Source organism: Denticeps clupeoides, unplaced genomic scaffold (genome assembly GCF_900700375.1).
Source record: "Denticeps clupeoides unplaced genomic scaffold, fDenClu1.1, whole genome shotgun sequence".
Taxonomy (NCBI): Eukaryota; Metazoa; Chordata; class Actinopteri; order Clupeiformes; family Denticipitidae; genus Denticeps; species Denticeps clupeoides.
In genome coordinates this window covers 188,129-205,925 of record NW_021630115.1, presented here as the reverse complement: position 1 = coordinate 205,925, position 17,797 = coordinate 188,129, and the positions used below count along the sequence as shown (strand labels likewise).

Genomic DNA, 17,797 nt, shown 5'->3' with positions numbered 1-17,797 from the left:
GATTCCAGTCGTGGGTGTTCTACGCGGAAGCCATAGTGACCAAAGAGGATGTTGTTCGCTCTGTTGGAGGTGACGTATCCTCTCCGCCCCTTCTGTAGCCGCTTGTCGTTTGATGAACGCGTCGCCATGTCCTCTTCTACCCCTTTGTAGAACTGTACAACCTGGCCTTCAAGATCGTGCGGACCGAGAGTCGCCTGGTCCGCGGAATACTCTCCAGCCACGGCTTCCATGAGGTAAGACTCATTTTCAGCGATGATGACATCTCCCTGTGGAGTGTCGGTCCGGCTCCGACCGCGGCTGACATTTTAGCCTGTGATGCCATTATGGGAGCCCGGATGGCCGTTTATGCCGCTGATCCACCATGCTGAGTGGAGTAGGCCAAGGTTTGGCTTTTATCCCCATCCTCGACTCGCACTGTTTATTATCACTTGGGCCCAAGAACTATGCGTTTCATTCCCATCCAGCATTCTAAATAACCCACGTGAAGACAGTGTGGCTTGCTCTCACAATGCCTGCATCATGGTGCTAAAAGATTTGAGTTCACTGACCATCAGGGAGCTCCTCTGACAGCAGGTCTTTTCCAGGAGGATAACAGAGCACGACATCGGGAAGTTAGCGATGTGGTTTTATGTACAGGGTGGGCCATTTATATGGATACACCTTAATAAAATGGGAATGGTTGGTGACATTAACGTCCTGTTTGTGGCACATTAGTATATGTGAGGGGGCAAACTTTTCAAGATGGGTGGTGACCATAGTGGCCATGTTGAAGTTGGCCATCTTCAATAGGAAGAGGGTCATGTGACATCACATATATTGGTAATTTCACAAGAAAAACAATGGGGTAACTTTATTCTTTCATTAGTTATTTACAAGTTTCTGACCACTTATAAAATGTGTTCAATGTCACCAACCATTCCCATTTTATTAAGGTGTATCCATATAAATGGCCCACCCTGTACTGTGATTTAGAGGAACAAATTAGTGTTTAGATACCAGAAATTTATTACAATGGGAATCTGGGGATGGGGATGTTTTCCTAGTAAAGTGTCATAAGCCGTTTGCTTCATTGCATGTAGTTTTTGTATGAAAATGTATTTGTTTGATTTACTTTGGTGTTCGTGTGCACGCACAGGTCCATCCCAACAGTAATGACTTCAATCTCATGTGGACGGGATCCCACCTGAAGCCTTATTTGCTCCGTAGCCTCCTGGAATTCCAGAAAGTCAACCACTTCCCCAGGTGAGCTGTGTTATTACGTTGTCACTCAGATTTACCGCAGCATGCAACCTGATGCGGTTTTCTTTTTTTCATGAAATTTAATTCATTGCGCCCAGTCTTCATGGTTTTTGTTAAGCAGTGCAGACATTCTGAGGCTCAACGTGTCGACAGCTCCATTGTTTGCATGAAGGGTTGATATTCGTACTTTTAAAACATTCCTGATTCCCAGGAATGTTTCTTTGCCATCTTGTGTTTCTTGTGCCCTCTTGTGTGGAATCACGTCCGTGCAGACTTGAAGTTGAACCTTGTTGGGTTTACATGAACATATTGCTCTTTTACAGGTTTATTTGCATAAAGTGAAGTGATTGTCACATGTGATACACAGCAGCACAACATAAACACACACACACACACACACACACACACACATAAACAAGTTTTATTTACCATTTCCAACCTGTTGACACCTAATACCTGTCAAAAGTTCAACTCATTTATGGGTCATGCAATTTTTACATTATAGAACAAATATAGAAAACAGCGGACTATGAAATAGTAGTAGCCTAGTGGGTAACACACTCGCCTATGAACCAGAAGACCCAGGTTCAAGTCCCGCTTACTACAATTGTGTCCCTGAGCAAGACAGTTAACCCTAAGTTGTTCCAGGGGGACTGTCCCTGTAACTACTGATTGTAAGTTGCTCTGGATAAGGGCGTCTGATAAATGCTGTAAATGTAAAATGTAAAGACATTGAGGTTATGTAATAAAAAAGAAAATAGCCAAACAAAGGCAAAAAAGTTTAACCAGAAAACTGTGATTGCAGCATTGTCTTCTCTTCACCACCTTAAGTTGGACAATGAAGACGTTTCCAGTAGTCCTGAAGGTTTATACTGAACACTTTGTTATCATTCACGTTCATGGGATCTCAACGCGGTTTTTGGCGATGTCGATAGTTAACAAAGCCGCCATGAAGGCACAAAGGGGGAAAAAAACAGATTCGTCAAACATACTTCACTTTCTCCTCATACAACAAATACTAAATTTGTTTATTGGATTGGATTCTTCAAAATGGCCCCCATCTTTTGTCTCCGTAACCGCCACAGAGTAGGGGCGTCCGAACTTTTGAATTTTATTGTATGTATTACCTCGTTATTTTTGCTGTTTCTGCCTGAAGCAATATAAACCTGTTTCAGATGCTGTAATGTAATGCAAAGGATCTCAAGCCTTCAAAGCTGCAGTTGTGTTCTGTTGCTCAAGTGAAGGGGACGTTCGGAGTGTATTCAATGCGCTGTACAGGGTGGGCCATTTATATGGATACACCTTAATAAAATGGGAATGGTTGGTGATATTAACATCCTGTTTGTGGCACATTAGTATATGTGAGGGGGCAACTTTTCAAGATGGGTGGTGACCATAGTGGCCATTTTGAAGTTGGCCATCTTGGATCCAACTTTTGTTTTTTCAATAGGAAGAGGATCATGTGACACATCAAATTTTTTTTGTAATTTCACAAGAAAAACAATGTTGTGCTTGGTTTTGACGTAACTTTATTCTTTCATGAGTTGTATACAAGTTTCTGACCACTTATAAAACGTGTTCAATGTCACTAACCATTCCCATTTTATTAAGGTGGATCCATATAAATGGCCCACCCTGTAGATCAGAACTGGTCTCGCGTTCTCGTACGGACGTCGTCCCTGCGAGCCCCGGCCGTTGACCGCCTGCTGTTTGCTTTGCAGGTCGTATGAGCTGACTCGGAAAGACCGGCTGTACAAGAACATCCAGCGGATGCAGCAGGCCCACGGCTTCAAAAACTTCCAGTTTGTGCCACAGACCTTTGTGCTCCCGGCCGAATACCAGAGTTCTGCAGTGAGTTTTTAATTTCTTGAATTCCTTAAAAATGAAAGAGGAAAAAAAAAAATTACGGGCAATTGAAATTTTCTTAACTTTCCCATTTCCCTAATCTGCTGCTTCCTATGTTTTCGACCGCAGATGCCTTCTCTAAGGACAAGGGGCCGTGGATCATAAAACCGGTAGCATCTTCCAGGGGGCGGGGCATCTACTTGGTTAGCAGCGTAAGTTGAACAATGTTGGACAAACGCCGAGCTGTCCTGCTGCCGTCCCCTTTATAATGTGCCACAAGTGAACACATTTGGTTTTGGGTTGCTTAATAACCCAACAATATTCAAAAGAACACCAGACGTGAGCTGCAACTGAGAAACATTACAGCAAAAAGTTGGAGAGTGACCACAGTGATTGGCCTTCAGACATGAACATCAAGAACATCCTCCTCAACCACCGGTGTTGTGCCACATTGCTGCCTCAGCCTGCTGTTGTACTGCTGTTGTACCGAAGAACGGCTTGGCTTCTGTTGTGATTGGTCTAGGAGATTATTGTGAAGTTGAGGAAGGTGAAAGACCTTGACCGTGGGGAAAACACCTTTTCCCTGGATGCACCGTATTAATACAGAGGCAGAAGGTTCCTGTAACTCCCATACAGGCAGCTGTAGCTATTTTAAAGCTTTGAGCTTTAAGCCAACTTTGATCCAGTCCAACAATGAGATTTCTCCAGGACGCGCCGTTTCACCGTTTGTAGCTTTAAATGCTAATGAGGAGGAGAGAGGGCGGGACGAGGAGGAGAGTGGCCCTATAGAAGTTGAGGGGGCATTCGAAAATGACATCAACAGTATTCGCCAACCACAATGTTAAGTACAGACAGGAAGTCGTGTCTGTGTTTTTCCAGAAAAATAAAACGAACCCGCTGGTTCAGTTTTGAGTGACAGAACAAAAAAAACCAAAACATTTGTGCTCATTTTTACATCCAATCACCGAGCAACTGTAGGTTCGCACATTTGGAAGCCAAGATGGTCGGTGGAAATAATGTTTAGGGGAGGGGCGGGAGGAATTCTCTGGGTGAAAAAAGCAATGAGAAACGGGAGGTAGCCTTTCCCCTTATGACATCATAAGGAGACAAATTCCAGATCCAACCGTCTGAGCTGGCGCTCTCTGAACGTTGAAGCAGAACCACCAAAACACTCTTTACACCTATCAACATTTCTAGCCACTGCAGCACCACAGACAGTCTCGGGGAACTCGTATTTATGTTAAATAATCCCACAACATGAATCATAATCAGGGACCTTATAGGTGCAACTGATAGGATTTTGCCATAAGATATGATCGAGCATTAATGTATCAAGCAACCTTTCTGTTAAAGGATGACCTGTCTGATGGAGACCTTACAAAAAGGTCACCATTACAGTCTTGTCTCTTAGTGTTCTTGGGGATTATTGGTTGCAGTTCACATCTGAAGTAAAGGAACGGTCTGTTTCTTACAGTAAGCTCTGCTCAAAGTAAATCACGAAGGCCTTTGCTCTTGGAAGAGCCCCTTGGCTGCGGTATAAACGTTTTTCTCCCCCTTTTCTTCTTTTGAGGTATTTCATGGAAAGGTGGAAAGATTTTTTTTTGAAGGACTTTTGGAAGGACCTTTAATTGGTAGTCTTATTATTTTTTTATTTTCTTTCTCTATTCTATTATTTACTATGCCATAAGAGATCTGTGAACTGCTGCCAGATGTTCACCTCCCGTCCTGCGGGGCACTTTCCCTGTCGGCAACCCACGACTCTCTCATCCCTGCACTGCGGCTCCCCCGTGGCTCTGGAAAATAAATTCAATAAAGTGTATTGTCTTCTTATCCATTGCTTTTTAAATGTAGTTCACAATTTCAATGGGTTTAATTTTTTGCTGCTCAATATATGAATCACAAATGCTGTATACGTGTATATAAGCCCGCCACCCCCACCAGAGCTGTTAATCAGGTACTGGGAGTAAAAAAAAATAAAAATAAATCCAACATCCACCCAGGAGCTTGAGTTCAGGTGACCTTGCCGGAAGTTCTTCAGGAGAGTTGGGGTGTTGAAAACATCACCAGCTACCAGGATGTCTTTGCATCTCCATTTTTTTTTTTTTGTGTGTCTGTGTTGAACTTTTGAAATAATTCTTGCCAATTCCCCCACAGCCGAGCCAGATCCCGCTGGACGAGAGCATCCTGGTGTCCCGTTACATCAGCAACCCTCTGCTGATAGATGGTGAGCATACAAGAGTCACTATTTTTAAAGGTGTTTGATTTTTGGTTCATTTGTTTTCTGTGTTCTTAGAGAGTGAAGGAATTAGATCATGTGGTTTTTGTGTGTAATAACAGGAATATTGAGGAACTCTGTTTAAATCATTGTGACTTTGTGGCTACAAATCACTGTTAACCTCATGGTTTTGCGTATCCAGATTTCAAATTTGATGTGCGGCTGTACGTCCTGGTGACCTCCTACGACCCTCTCGTCATCTATCTGTATGAAGAAGGACTTGCCAGGTGGGTGAAAATATGATGTTCTGAAAATGAATTTGAATGAAGAGCGTTTCTTATGGTGTCATCAGAGATGGAACTGAATCCAGAACTGAAACATTTACATTTATGGCATTTATCTGACTTTCTTATCCAGAGCGACTTACAATCAGTAGTTACAGGGACAGTCCCCCAAGTGTCTTGCTCCCTTAGTCGAAACACTGTGAAGGTTCCTTTTATTCAATGAACAATGATTGTGTAAGAATAACATGTTTAATTTGGGTTCAATGCCAAATTAATAAAATAATTTGTTTCTTAAAAAAAAACAAGCTCAATATATATGGCCTGAAATAACGCGGGAATTAGAGCGGCCTAAACGAAATGAATCATAGGGAAGTGAATTTATTGATTTATTTTTTATGGTAGGTGTCTGAACTGTGTTGAACCGTGTGAACACTAGATGGCAGCAGGGCTCCAGACTGAAACCAGGAGCCTGGGAGACAAAGCGTCCCTTTGTCTCGAGGTTGAGGTGGTGTGTTAATGATACTTCAGGATTCTTGCCGTGTTGCTCGGCAGTCATTTGCTGTAGTGCCGCTACTTTTGCTTTTTTGTTTTTTTTACCTTATAAACAATGAGCTCTGTTAAAAGAACCCGCTGTAGATGTCCATCAGTAGATCTGTTGAAGAATCACTGTTGTGTGATTTCTCTGTGTTACGGCAGTCCGGTCTGGATTGATGGCAGAGCTGATGAGCATTTTTATTAGCGTTCAACCTTTAGGGAAACTGAGCTTGGCCCGTCTATCATAAATCCAAATTCCGAATCTGGAAATCCTTGGCTTTCCAGTGGCATTCGGGTGCTCTCTGGATGCCAAAGAGGCCTCGATATTCCACATGTGGTGTCCACTCCTTGGGTGCGTTGGGTTTAGCCCCCGCCGTGTTCACCTTTAATAGATGCGGATTTATGTTTTAGCGCACAGCATGTCATAACACGTCAGCAGTAGGGGATTCAACCAGACGTGACATTTACCAACGAGTGCAAACTTTATTAACAATGCTACAGACTTTAGAGGTGTGTATCTTCACCGGTCTCACGATTCGATTACGGTTATCGATGCATGCCATCAGTTGTTCTACATTACTTCACATGCATGAAATCACCATGACTTTCTCTTAAATCACTTAATTGACTGTTTACATAGTCAACAATATTTAAAATTGCACTAATTTCAAATTGCTTTTATCGTCCCATCACACGACACCAGTACACAAGCTTCTCATGCAGCAGTGATGTGCCAAAAAAAACCAATAAAGATATGCACATATATGAATATGTAGACCCATTAACCATACACATATATGCATACAGTTATTTAAAGTACAGAACAAATGATTATGCAATATTGTGGGTGGTTATGCGCCAGTGTGGTGCTGGTTTGGGGTCCCGGGACTTTTTCTCCATCCTCCTCGGGCGGTTCCTCATGTCGAGGATGAGTTTTGAGATCCACTTTGTTCCATATCCGTAATCTTAAAACCGTGCAATGCCAGCGGTCCTTGTTCGGCGCAACTTCTGCGCTCTCCGCAGGTTCGCGACGGTGAAATATAACCGCGCCACGAAGAACATCAAGAACCAGTTCATGCATCTCACCAACTACAGCGTCAACAAAAAGAGCAGCGACTACGTCAGGTGAGCGGCCGGAGAAGGAGGCCTTCTATTAAAGAGCCGGGGCAATCCTCGGCGCCCTTTCATGCGTCTCTTTTTGTTCCCTTTCAGCTGCGATGACCCCGAAGTAGAGGATTATGGGAACAAATGGAGCATGAGCGCAATGCTGCGGTATTTGAAGCAGGAGGGGAAGGACATCACGCGTGAGTTCTCCGCCGCCTCTCGCACGCACCCGCGACCTTCGGAAGATTGATGGTTTTCAACCGCTCATGTTTGCAGTGCTAATGGGGCAGATTGAGGACCTGGTGGTCAAAGCCGTGCTGAGCGCGGAGCTTCAGATCGCCGCCGCCTGCAAAATGTTCGTCCCCCACCGGAGCAACTGCTTCGGTAAGAGGCCCGTTCAATTCCTGTCATTAATTCACCAACACGCCACCAATGGCACTTATAATGACACTTCTTTAACATTGTAAAAAACTAACTCATTTTCACACCTTCACCCTACCAGTTACACATATTTTATGTTAAAGACGTAAAAGTGTAATACTTGGTTATGTTTGCAATATTTGCATATTGGTTCATTGTTTACTTGCAACATTTGCAATACTGTGGTCTGTAGCAGTTGCAGAAAGCATTTCACTGCACATCATACTGTGTATGACTGTGTATGTGACAAATAAAATTTGAATTTGATTTGAATTTGATCTTACCGTGATTCCACTCACTTCCTGTCGGCATTATGGGAAATGTTTCATTATTTATTGATCGCTCTAATTTTCACAAACCACTCAGATGGTTTGTGATCTTTTTTTTAACGCGGACCTCTCCGTTAACGTTAGAAAAGTGCCTCCGGGGGTTCTCTGGGGTGCCCCTTAAACACGATCTCTTCACGCTGCCCTGCTTCAGACTTTTAGCCCGCGTCTAACCTGGTGCCGGCCGCCTGTTATACGGCCCCTTGGACGCCGTGGGTGTGTGTTTTGGAGCGTTTCGGGGCTAAAACGGGGAATTTTTCTTTGTTCTTTTCCAGGCCCGGGCCCTCCGCAGCACCGGGCCTGTGTGAACCGCATTAGCGCGCCATTACCGCTGTTGGTTTTGGCAGTAATTGCCCGCCATGTGCCTTGCTAGCGCCCGTTTCTGGCACCGTTGGACCTTGGCCTCGGCTGGAGAAGTCTTCCAGAGCCTCTCCTTTTTCTGCTGTCTCTGTACTCTTTCTGCGCCCTGGGCTGGTTTTCAAAATTTCCTTCACTGGCTTGCTGATTCTGTCATTCTTTCCCCCTGGGCACTGAAACAAGCCTCTCTAGCCATAATAGTCTCCTCCCTGAGGGGCTTCTTGTTTAGTTTCGAGGTGCCGTATCTGAAGATCACCAGTATGGAGATGCTATCTCTGCTGCTCTGCGTCCTCTTCCTTGATATCGCTCTTGGCCGTTCCATCGTTCTTCTTTCCCTCTAGCAGACGGGGGCTTCGGGTGTTTTGGTCACTGCAGTCAGGACGCACGCAGATGGATGTGCTGAGGGCGCGGTGACTCGGCCCGCATCTGACCGAGAGGGTGCTGGCGCCATCACTAGCATGCACGGGCATGGAAAACCAGAGGATGGGGCGTCATGTGATGCACACCACGGAAAAAGCACACTGTAGACGTAGATATACATCACACATACACTTTCATGCATGCGCGGTCTATTAGGGGTGTTCAAATGAACCTTATAATCGATGCATTGTGATGCAGACGTGGTTCTGCATGGATGCAGCGCAGAACATAATCGATTGTAGCATAATGACGTTGCTTGGTGATTTGTTCTAGTTAAAAAGTACATTTGCATTTACATTTTACGCCATTTGGCAGACGCCCGTATCCAGAGCGACTTGTCACCATGGATGAAGTGGTCAGTTCTGGTTCACTAGGACCCCCAACTATGAATACAATCTTTTTATTCACTCTGTTCTAGTTTCTATACAGAAGTCAGACAAGAAGAAGTTTTCAAGTTCACCTAAATATTCTCTAAAGAGGAAGGTGTTGAGCTGCCGTGTGAAGGTGCTCAGTGACTGAGCTGTTCTGACCTCGAGGGGAAGTTCATTCAGAGATGGGGGGAGTACTGCCGGTAGTGACTGTTGCGGCCTGATCTGAGTACCGTGCCGCTCCAGGTGCGTTCATTCACATTTTTACTGTGCTTTGAAATGCCCATAATGCATAATGCTGTTGTTTGGTGATTTTCTGGCGGCGGTATTAGAAATTCTCATTTAAAAAGTAGTGCCGGTAGGGACTGTGGCTGCTTGATCTACAGAGTACAGCGCCGCTCCGGGTCGTAGTTCCACGCTGCGTGATCCTCTCGCACCGCGGAATTATGGGATGCATCGATACCGAGGCACTGATAATCAGAATAGAATTGAGAACAGTGAATGTTTACACCTAATGTCTGGACACACCTTCTCATTCGACGTGTTTTCTTTATGTTCATGACCATTTACGTTGGTAGATTCTCACTGAAGGCATCAAAACTACGAATGAACACATGTGGAGTTATGTACTTAACAAAAAAAGGTGAAATAACTGAAAACGTGTTTTATATTCTAGTTTCTTTGCTCTGATCACTGCTTTGCACACTCTTGGCTTTTTTTGTTAAGTACATAACTCCACATGTGTTCTACCAACGTAAATGGTCATGAAAATAAAGAAAACACATTCAATGAGAAGGTGCGTCCAAACTTTTGGACTGTACTGTATTTGAAATACTCATGTGGAGTAAAGTAGAAAAATTTATGGGATGCATTGATAATCGTATTTGAATCATGAGACCAGTGTGAAGGTTCATGCCTCTATTGCAGGTTCATGCCTCTATTCCCGCCGATTGTGGGGAAACTGGTGCCCTGACCTGCTGTGTAATGTTTGTGTGAGAATAGTTCTCTCTTTAGGATATAATCACGTGGAGAAACAAACCACCAAAATTAATATTTAGTCATTTTAATTACAGGCTACATGGTGTTTTTTCTTTTCCCCAGTAGTTTTTATAATAATTTAGAATCAAACTAATACTAACAGTTCCTTTTTGTATGCAAAGTTAGTAAATTCCTAAGTAAGTCTTAGCTGCAATAGATGATTAATGCACATTTGGGGAAAAAATTATATTTTGCTTCAGCGTGACCAAAAAGGGGTAAGAAATGCTTCTACTCAGCTATGACATTTTGACTAAAGCTTAACAAGTTGGACAAGCAGGCCCATTTGATTTGAATGCAACCACTAAATGAATCACAAATGATTTATGTGCGCTCTTTGGTCTGACCAAATTGTTCTATATTCACTCTCGCTTAATCACTGCCGGCGTCCTAACCCAACTTTTCTTCCCAGAGGTGCTCAGTTCCACCAGACACGTGGTTGCCTCGTATCAACCCAGGAAGGCTATATACTTACATGCTGTGGCTGACAGTGAAGTGATTGTCATTGTGAAACACTGCAGCACACGGTGACCCCTCTGCATTTAACAATGTGTGCGATATGGCCTAAAATTCATTTTGCGATATAAATTTAACAATAGACTGTATATATATTGGTGCTACATAATTTGACAATTAATTTTAAATTTTTATGTTTTTTAAAGGGTAACATGTGTCCATAGCAAAGGCAGATACATCAAAATATAGCATCAGCGTACACCAGGTAAATTCTACTGAAAGTAGACTTTGTATGATGCGAGTGATTAGGATTTTAGGATTTTCTGTATACAGCTGTAGAGTTTACGTTATAAATATTGTCAGAAGATTATTTAATTAACACCATTCTTGTTCATAATTTATCATTCAGTCCCTCCAGGATTCCAAGATGTTATTTTGTGATTTTTTTTTTTTTTTTTTAAATCCTTTACTTTACTTTACTTTACTTTACTTTACGCTTTTATCCAAAGCGACTTACAAGAGGAAAATTACTTTTCTTTTGCCCAGGGCACCAAACAGGCTAAGACCATCCCTGGTTATTTCCATGTGGGCGCGGCACACTTCCTTGTTTCGTTTTATTTTACGGGTCTGCAGGATTTTTCAGACCCTTAAACTTGTAAGCATACATTTAAGCATTACTAATCATTTTTAATATTATTTACGGCCCAAAACTAATGGCTTGTGCTGCAAGTAGGCGTGGTTTTGCACAGGTGACGCTATTTTGTCGTTTTCACAAGGAGCGGATATTTCTGCGGTAGACCGGCATGCCTACCCGCAACACAAATTCATTTCATGGATATCGTGTGTGTTCTCTGTACATGCATGTACGTGCATTACTAGACCCGTTTGGCCCCTCACAGGCTGGAAATGTGCGCAGCGCCCCAGGTGGAGCGACCAAAGAAAACGGGTCGCGGGACAGGGGTCCTCCCAGCTGCAGATGCCGGTTTTCACGCACCCGGGACCCTCTGGTGACCCCAACTCGAGACTCGAGAGGGTTCTTGTCAGTACAACAGCGTTTCCGGCGTGTTGCCGGAAGGTTGCCGGTTCGAATACCGGTCTGCCAAGGTGCCACTGAGCAAAGCACCGTCCCCGGCCGCCTGTCATGGCTGCCCACTGCTCACCAAGGGTGATGGTTAAATACAGAGGACACGTTTCACCGTGTGCTGTGCTGCAATGTCTCACAATGTCTCACAATGACAATCTGCATTGTTTGTTAGTGGATATTTCAAACAGGACACACAAGACAAAAAAAGAGCAGAAATCAGGAATTGAGAAATGTTAGAAGGTGCTTAATGAATATTGAATGTTGAATTTATACGTGTTCCAGTGATGGTGGTGTATTGAGAGCTCTGACTGCTTGTGTCTGGCAGTTACAGTTGCCAGTTGACGGTAGGAGGGAGAACAGGGCGTGTGAGGGGTGGTGAGAGTCCGAGCTCAGCAGATGAGGCGGTGTTTCTTGTAGAGCTGGGAGATGGTGGAAGTGGAACCCCCCCAATGATGCGCTGCAGGGCCTTCTGCTCGGCGACAGTGCAGTTCCCGTACCAGACAGTGATGTAGCAGCAGAGAACATCTCGGTGGTCCCCCGGTTAGACCGATGTGAGGATAAGAGGAGGGAGGTTGGCCTTCTTCAGCTTCCTGAGGACGTGCAGACGTTGCTGGGCTTGGAGATCTCTCCTGAGTGGAGTTCCTTTCAGACGGATTAAAGTTCAGCCGGCTCTCCGAAATCAGCACCAAAATGGCTTTAATTGCCCTCTGCACGCTGGTCCCTTTTCTTTACATGAGAAGGAATTCCACATCTGCAGGAGGTCGATTGTTTCACTGTTTCCTACACACTTGGACATGTTTTCCTCATGTCCAAACTTTCAAATTCAGCTTCCTTCCATATTTTCGAATCTGTTCTAATTAAACACATTTTCACATTCCAGCCTGTTCTCGTTCCCAGACCGGCACTCTTCAATAAATCAACAGCACTGTGCAGACGTTTTAGGCAGCGGTGAAACTCAAAGGATTTCCACCTTTTTCTATCTAAAAGTGGACAACAAAAGTGGAAATAATCCGGATTAAAAAGTGAATGTTGTGCTTGCAGATTATATAAACAGTGGTTTAGTTTCCACTTTTGCACAGTACTGTTACAGATATCAGTATCCATACATTGTGATTTAGTATTAAAGTTATGGAATTTATTAATAGCTCCTTTACCAATAAGGGAAATTTCTATCAGAATTTAAAAAAAAGTATGAATTATGAAAAATCTGGGCGTATAGGGGCGCCGTTGCAAATAAATGTAAAAAAATAGGTCAAGAAAAATATATTCTTATCAATTTAATAATCATAAAGTTTTTAGGTTAGTCTGTTGATATTAGATAAATAGATCTTTAGTAGCTCTTTGAGGCATTAGCAATATACAATACAAAACAGAAATATACAAAAATAAAAATAATAAACGTATGCCTAAATGCAATGTTCATATGAAGCAGTGTACTTATAATGAACTTATACAAAGGAAATTAAAGTAATAAGAGAGAATACAGACAGTGGTTTGAAGTTGTATAAAATATAAAAGCAGTTGTTTTCTTGTGTGTAGGTCTGTGATTTATGGATCATTGGCCAGCGCCAGTTCCTCCCGTACCACATAAGACGAGGAAAATGAGTAAAACTGCAGGCTGCACTGTTCATTCATCCTGTGAAACATTCCCAGGCTGTGTCGCCGTGGCCCAGTAAGAGAGAAAACATCATGGGAGGAGTTTAATGCCACGCCCTTCCATCCCACTCCCCTCACATCAGACTCCACTGGTTTTACACTGAATTTTAGAAGATCTTTATTGCGCTGGAATGTTGTATGTGTGTTGTATGGAGTATGTGTGTGTGTGTGTGTGTGTGTGTGTGTGTGTGTGTGTGTGTGTTGGTATCTGACTATGTGTGTTGGATGGAGTGTGTGTCTGCTTGTGTGTGTGTGTTGGACGGAGGTGTGTGTTGGTATGTGACTATGTGTGTTAGATGGAGTGTGTGTGTGTGTGTGTGTGTTGGACTGAGTGTGTGTGTTGGTATCTGACTGTGTGTTGGATGGAGTGTGTGTCTGCTTGTGTGTGTGTGTTGGACGGAGGTGTGTGTTGGTATGTGACTATGTGTGTTGGATGGAGTGTGTGTCTGAGTGAGTGTGTTTGTGTGTTGGTATCTGACTATGTGTGTTAGATGGTGTGTGTGTGTGTGTGTGTGTGTTGGACTGAGTGTGTGTCTGGCCAGACTCCTGGCTCGCTGTGATGAATAGGACCGGGCTGGTAAGTGAAGGCTCCTGATTAAGACGTGTTATTACTTGGATCTGATTATCCAGGATGAGGCCTGATTGTGTTACACACCAAACGTTCCTCTAACGCAGCCGATTTTCTCCACACATCCTTCATCCTGCAACAATCAGCACCAACACTGACATTCAGCCGCTGTTCCGCTCTGTTCCGTCATCTGACCCGCGGTCTGGCGAGGTCAAAATATCCCAATATGCTGCTGGCATTGTGATGACTGTGATGTCACTGTTGATTCTAATGATTTGATGAGATCCTCATGGCAGGGTGGTAGTAGCCTTGCAGGTAACACACTCGCCTGTGAACCAGAGGACCCAGGTTCAAACCCCACTTACTACCATCATGTCCCTGAGCAAGACACTTAACCCTGAGTGTCTCCAGGGGGGGACTGTCCCTGTAACTACTGACTGTAAGTCACTCTGGATAAGGGCGTCTGGTAAATGCTGTAAATGTAAATGTAAATTATGCCGATGAATAACACCAGCCTATCGATAAGGAATCAACAAGGACACGGTCACCTTGGTGGTGGCCTAGCGGTTAAGGAAGCGGAAGCGAAACCCGAACCGCCACTGAGGTGCCACTGCTCCCCGGACGCCTGTCATGGCTGCCCACTGCTCACTCAGGGTGATGGGTTAAATGCAGAGGACAAATTTCACTGTGTGCACCGTGTGCTGTGCTGCTGTGTATCACAAGTGACAATCACTTCACTTTACGTGTCCCAACTGTGGGTGGGCAGCAGCATGTCACGATACGTTTTCAGTAGGGTTGCATCCTGCACCGGTCCCAGTGTTCCTCTCCCCTGGGATATCCGTGTTCCAGTCGTGGAGGTTCCTCTCCAGTGTGGAGTGACGCGCCGTCGCTGGCGTGGTCTTGTTGTTATTGATGTTGTGGCTTGTGGTCGGGAACCGCCGCGGCGTTCCGCTCCCTGCCGGCTCGTTTAAAAAAAAAAAAAAAAAAAGCAGCTTCTGCCTCCTTGATCTTCCCTTGTTGCTTTTTACTGGTTTTCCAAGCTGGGAATGTTTAGCGGTGGCGTTAACGCCACTCCCCGGCAGGATGGTGCGTCCCGGAGGAATTGGGGAAAATCTGCAGCACCAGGCCTTGTTTTTGTGTGTGTGTGTGTGTGTGTGTGTGTGTGTGTGTGTGTGTGTGTGTGTGACTGTGACTGAGCGAGAGTGAGAGTGTGACTGAGAGTGAGAGCGAGAGTGTGACTGAGAGTGAGAGAGAGTGAGTGTGACTGAGAGTGAGAGAGAGAGAGAGTGTGACTGAGAGTGAGAGAGAGAGTGTGACTGAGAGTGAGAGCGAGAGTGTGACTGAGAGTGAGAGCGAGAGTGTGACTGAGAGTGAGAGCGAGAGTGTGACTGAGAGTGAGAGCGAGAGTGTGACTGAGAGTGAGAGAGAGAGAGAGAGTGTGACTGAGAGTGAGAGAGAGAGAGAGAGTGTGACTGAGAGTGAGAGAGAGAGAGAGAGTGTGACTGAGAGTGAGAGAGAGAGAGTGTGACTGAGAGTGAGAGAGAGTGAGTGTGACTGAGAGTGAGAGAGAGTGAGTGTGACTGAGAGTGAGAGAGAGTGAGTGTGACTGAGAGTGAGAGAGAGTGACTGAGAGTGAGAGAGAGAGAGTGTGACTGAGAGAGTGTGACTGAGAGTGAGAGAGCGAGAGTGTGACTGAGAGAGTGTGACACAGAGAGAGAGAGAGTGAGTGTGTGTGTGAGTGAGAGAGAGTGAGTGTGACTGAGAGAGTGTGACTGAGAGTGAGAGAGAGTGAGTGTGACTGAGAGTGAGAGAGAGAGTGAGTGTGTGTGTGAGTGAGAGATTCTGTGAATGAAAGGCCACTTTCTGGCATGTTGGCCGCTCCAAGCCGAAAAGCCAGATCCGCTTCTCCTCCTCCGAAGTGGCCCGAGATCAAGCGCGCCGCTGTTTGCTCATTCCTGCGCAGTTTTACTATCTGGAGCGCGGCGCGAGGCCGCAAAATAAACACCGGAGTCAGATATGACATATTGGGCCGGAGATAAAAGAGGCGCGATAAGGTAAAGTGATCTGTATTCGGAGTGAAAAGTGAAATGTATAAACGCGCTTCTGAACATTCTGTCCTCTTTGCGGATAAAGGGCCCTGCCAAAAGAAATGTAGAATATAAAAAAAATTTATGGGAATGTGTATTTTATTTCCTGCACAGAAATGATTTCTAATGCGCCTTTTTCATTGTAGCCTGTGTAAACATGTAAATCTCTTTATTTTCATTTTTCAATTTTTTCAATTTTATTTTTTTTTCTTTCTTCCTCTCTAAAAGACTATTTTTGTCAAGCAGTAAAATACGGAAAATACACTCAAAATCACTTAAAATCATTTTCGGATGAATGAACTGACCGTTAATTGGACAGCTGCTCTCTACAGAAGGGAAAAGGGGCGGGACAACTGACTTTCTCACCGAAGCTCAATAAATGTGTCGTGGTTGCATGCACTGGACATTTTACATTTAAGGCATTTGGCAGACGGCCTTATCCAATGCAACTTACAACGTGCTTCCATGTCACCATGGATGAAGTCGTCAGTTCTGGTTCACTAGGACGCCCAACTATGAATACAATCTTTTCATTCACTCTGTTCTAGTTTCTATACATTTACATTTACGGTATTTATCAGACGCCCTTATCCAGAGCGACTTACAATCAGTAAGGGATTACTTACAATCAAGGACAGTCTCCCAGGAGCAATTTAGGGTTAAGTGTCTTGCTCAGGGACACAATGGTAGTAAGAGGGTTTTGAACCTGGGTCTTCTGGTTCATAGGCGAGTGTGTTACCCACTAGGCTACTACCACCCTGTACAAAAGTCAGACAAGAAGAAGGTTAGAAGTTCATCTAAATATTCTCTAAAGAGGAAGGTCTTGAGCTGCCGTTTGAAGGTGCTCAGTGACTGAGCTGTTCTGACCTCGAGGGGAAGTTCATTCCACCACCGAGGGGCCAAGATGGAGAAGAGTCTAGATGAGCATCTTCCTTTTACCTTCAGAGATGGAGGGACCAGGCGAGCAGTACTGGAGGCTCGGAGTATACGAGGTGCAGTGTGAGGTGTAATAAGGGCTGTGAGGTAGGATGGTGCTACTCCATGTTTGGCTTTGTAGGCCAGCATCAGTATTTTGAACCTGATGCGTGCAGCTACTGGGAGCCAGTGGAGGGAACGTAGCAGAGGAGTGGTGTGGGAGAATTTGGGAAGGTTGAAGATCAGTCGTGCTGCTGCATTTTGTATTAGATGTAGAGGCCGGATGGTATACCAGCTAGAAGGGAGTTACAGTAGTCCAGTCGTGAGATTACTAAGGACTGAACCAGTAGTTGGGTGGCCTGGGTTGACAGATAAGGGCGGATTCATCTGATATTGTAGAGAAGGAATCTACAGGAGCGGGGAAGGTTGCTGATGTGAGTCGAGAAGGAGGGTTGGTTGTCTATTGTTACTCCAACGTTGCGCGCTGTTGTAGAAGGTGAGTTGTCCAGGTAAATAAGATAATTTTCTGTGCATCCCTACACCGTATGAATCTGTTGATTAGCCCACACCAAGTCATCTACTTCCTGCTCCATCACCATGCAGGGTATTAAAGGCCGTGCTGGTATATGATTGGCTCCGTAGTTCCCGGGGTCCCTTTTTCTTCCTGCTCATGTCCCACAGGCCTGTCCTGTTGCCGTTTGGACAGAGTATTTGGAAGACGTTAGATAAAGGACAACGTTGGGCCTCCATACTCTACCCTTTGGCCCTGACCCAGAGATCCTTTTTAAGATCTCTTCAGCATCTCGAGTTACACTGGGATTTCCTGCCTTTTTTTAAATCACTGAATTTATTTGAACCACATCAATGTGTTTTTTTTACGTTTT

The 17,797-nt window shown here is 44.5% G+C and overlaps 1 protein-coding gene across 1 annotated transcript in view; it reads left to right on the top strand.

The window, feature by feature from the left end:
* Nucleotides 1-11: 11 nt before the first annotated feature.
* The window catches only part of LOC114783769 (tubulin polyglutamylase TTLL5-like), a gene marked incomplete at its 5' end in the record, with an annotated part of 59,588 nt that continues 41,802 nt past the window's right edge, over nucleotides 12-17,797 (top strand). Inside the window, 10 exons of the mRNA XM_028969263.1 lie at nucleotides 12-69; nucleotides 151-233; nucleotides 1,136-1,242; nucleotides 2,961-3,094; nucleotides 3,214-3,296; nucleotides 5,239-5,308; nucleotides 5,502-5,586; nucleotides 7,141-7,242; nucleotides 7,330-7,421; nucleotides 7,498-7,605. Coding sequence (XP_028825096.1) covers nucleotides 12-69; nucleotides 151-233; nucleotides 1,136-1,242; nucleotides 2,961-3,094; nucleotides 3,214-3,296; nucleotides 5,239-5,308; nucleotides 5,502-5,586; nucleotides 7,141-7,242; nucleotides 7,330-7,421; nucleotides 7,498-7,605 — 922 coding nt within the window. The remainder of the gene's footprint in view (nucleotides 70-150; nucleotides 234-1,135; nucleotides 1,243-2,960; nucleotides 3,095-3,213; nucleotides 3,297-5,238; nucleotides 5,309-5,501; nucleotides 5,587-7,140; nucleotides 7,243-7,329; nucleotides 7,422-7,497; nucleotides 7,606-17,797) is intronic.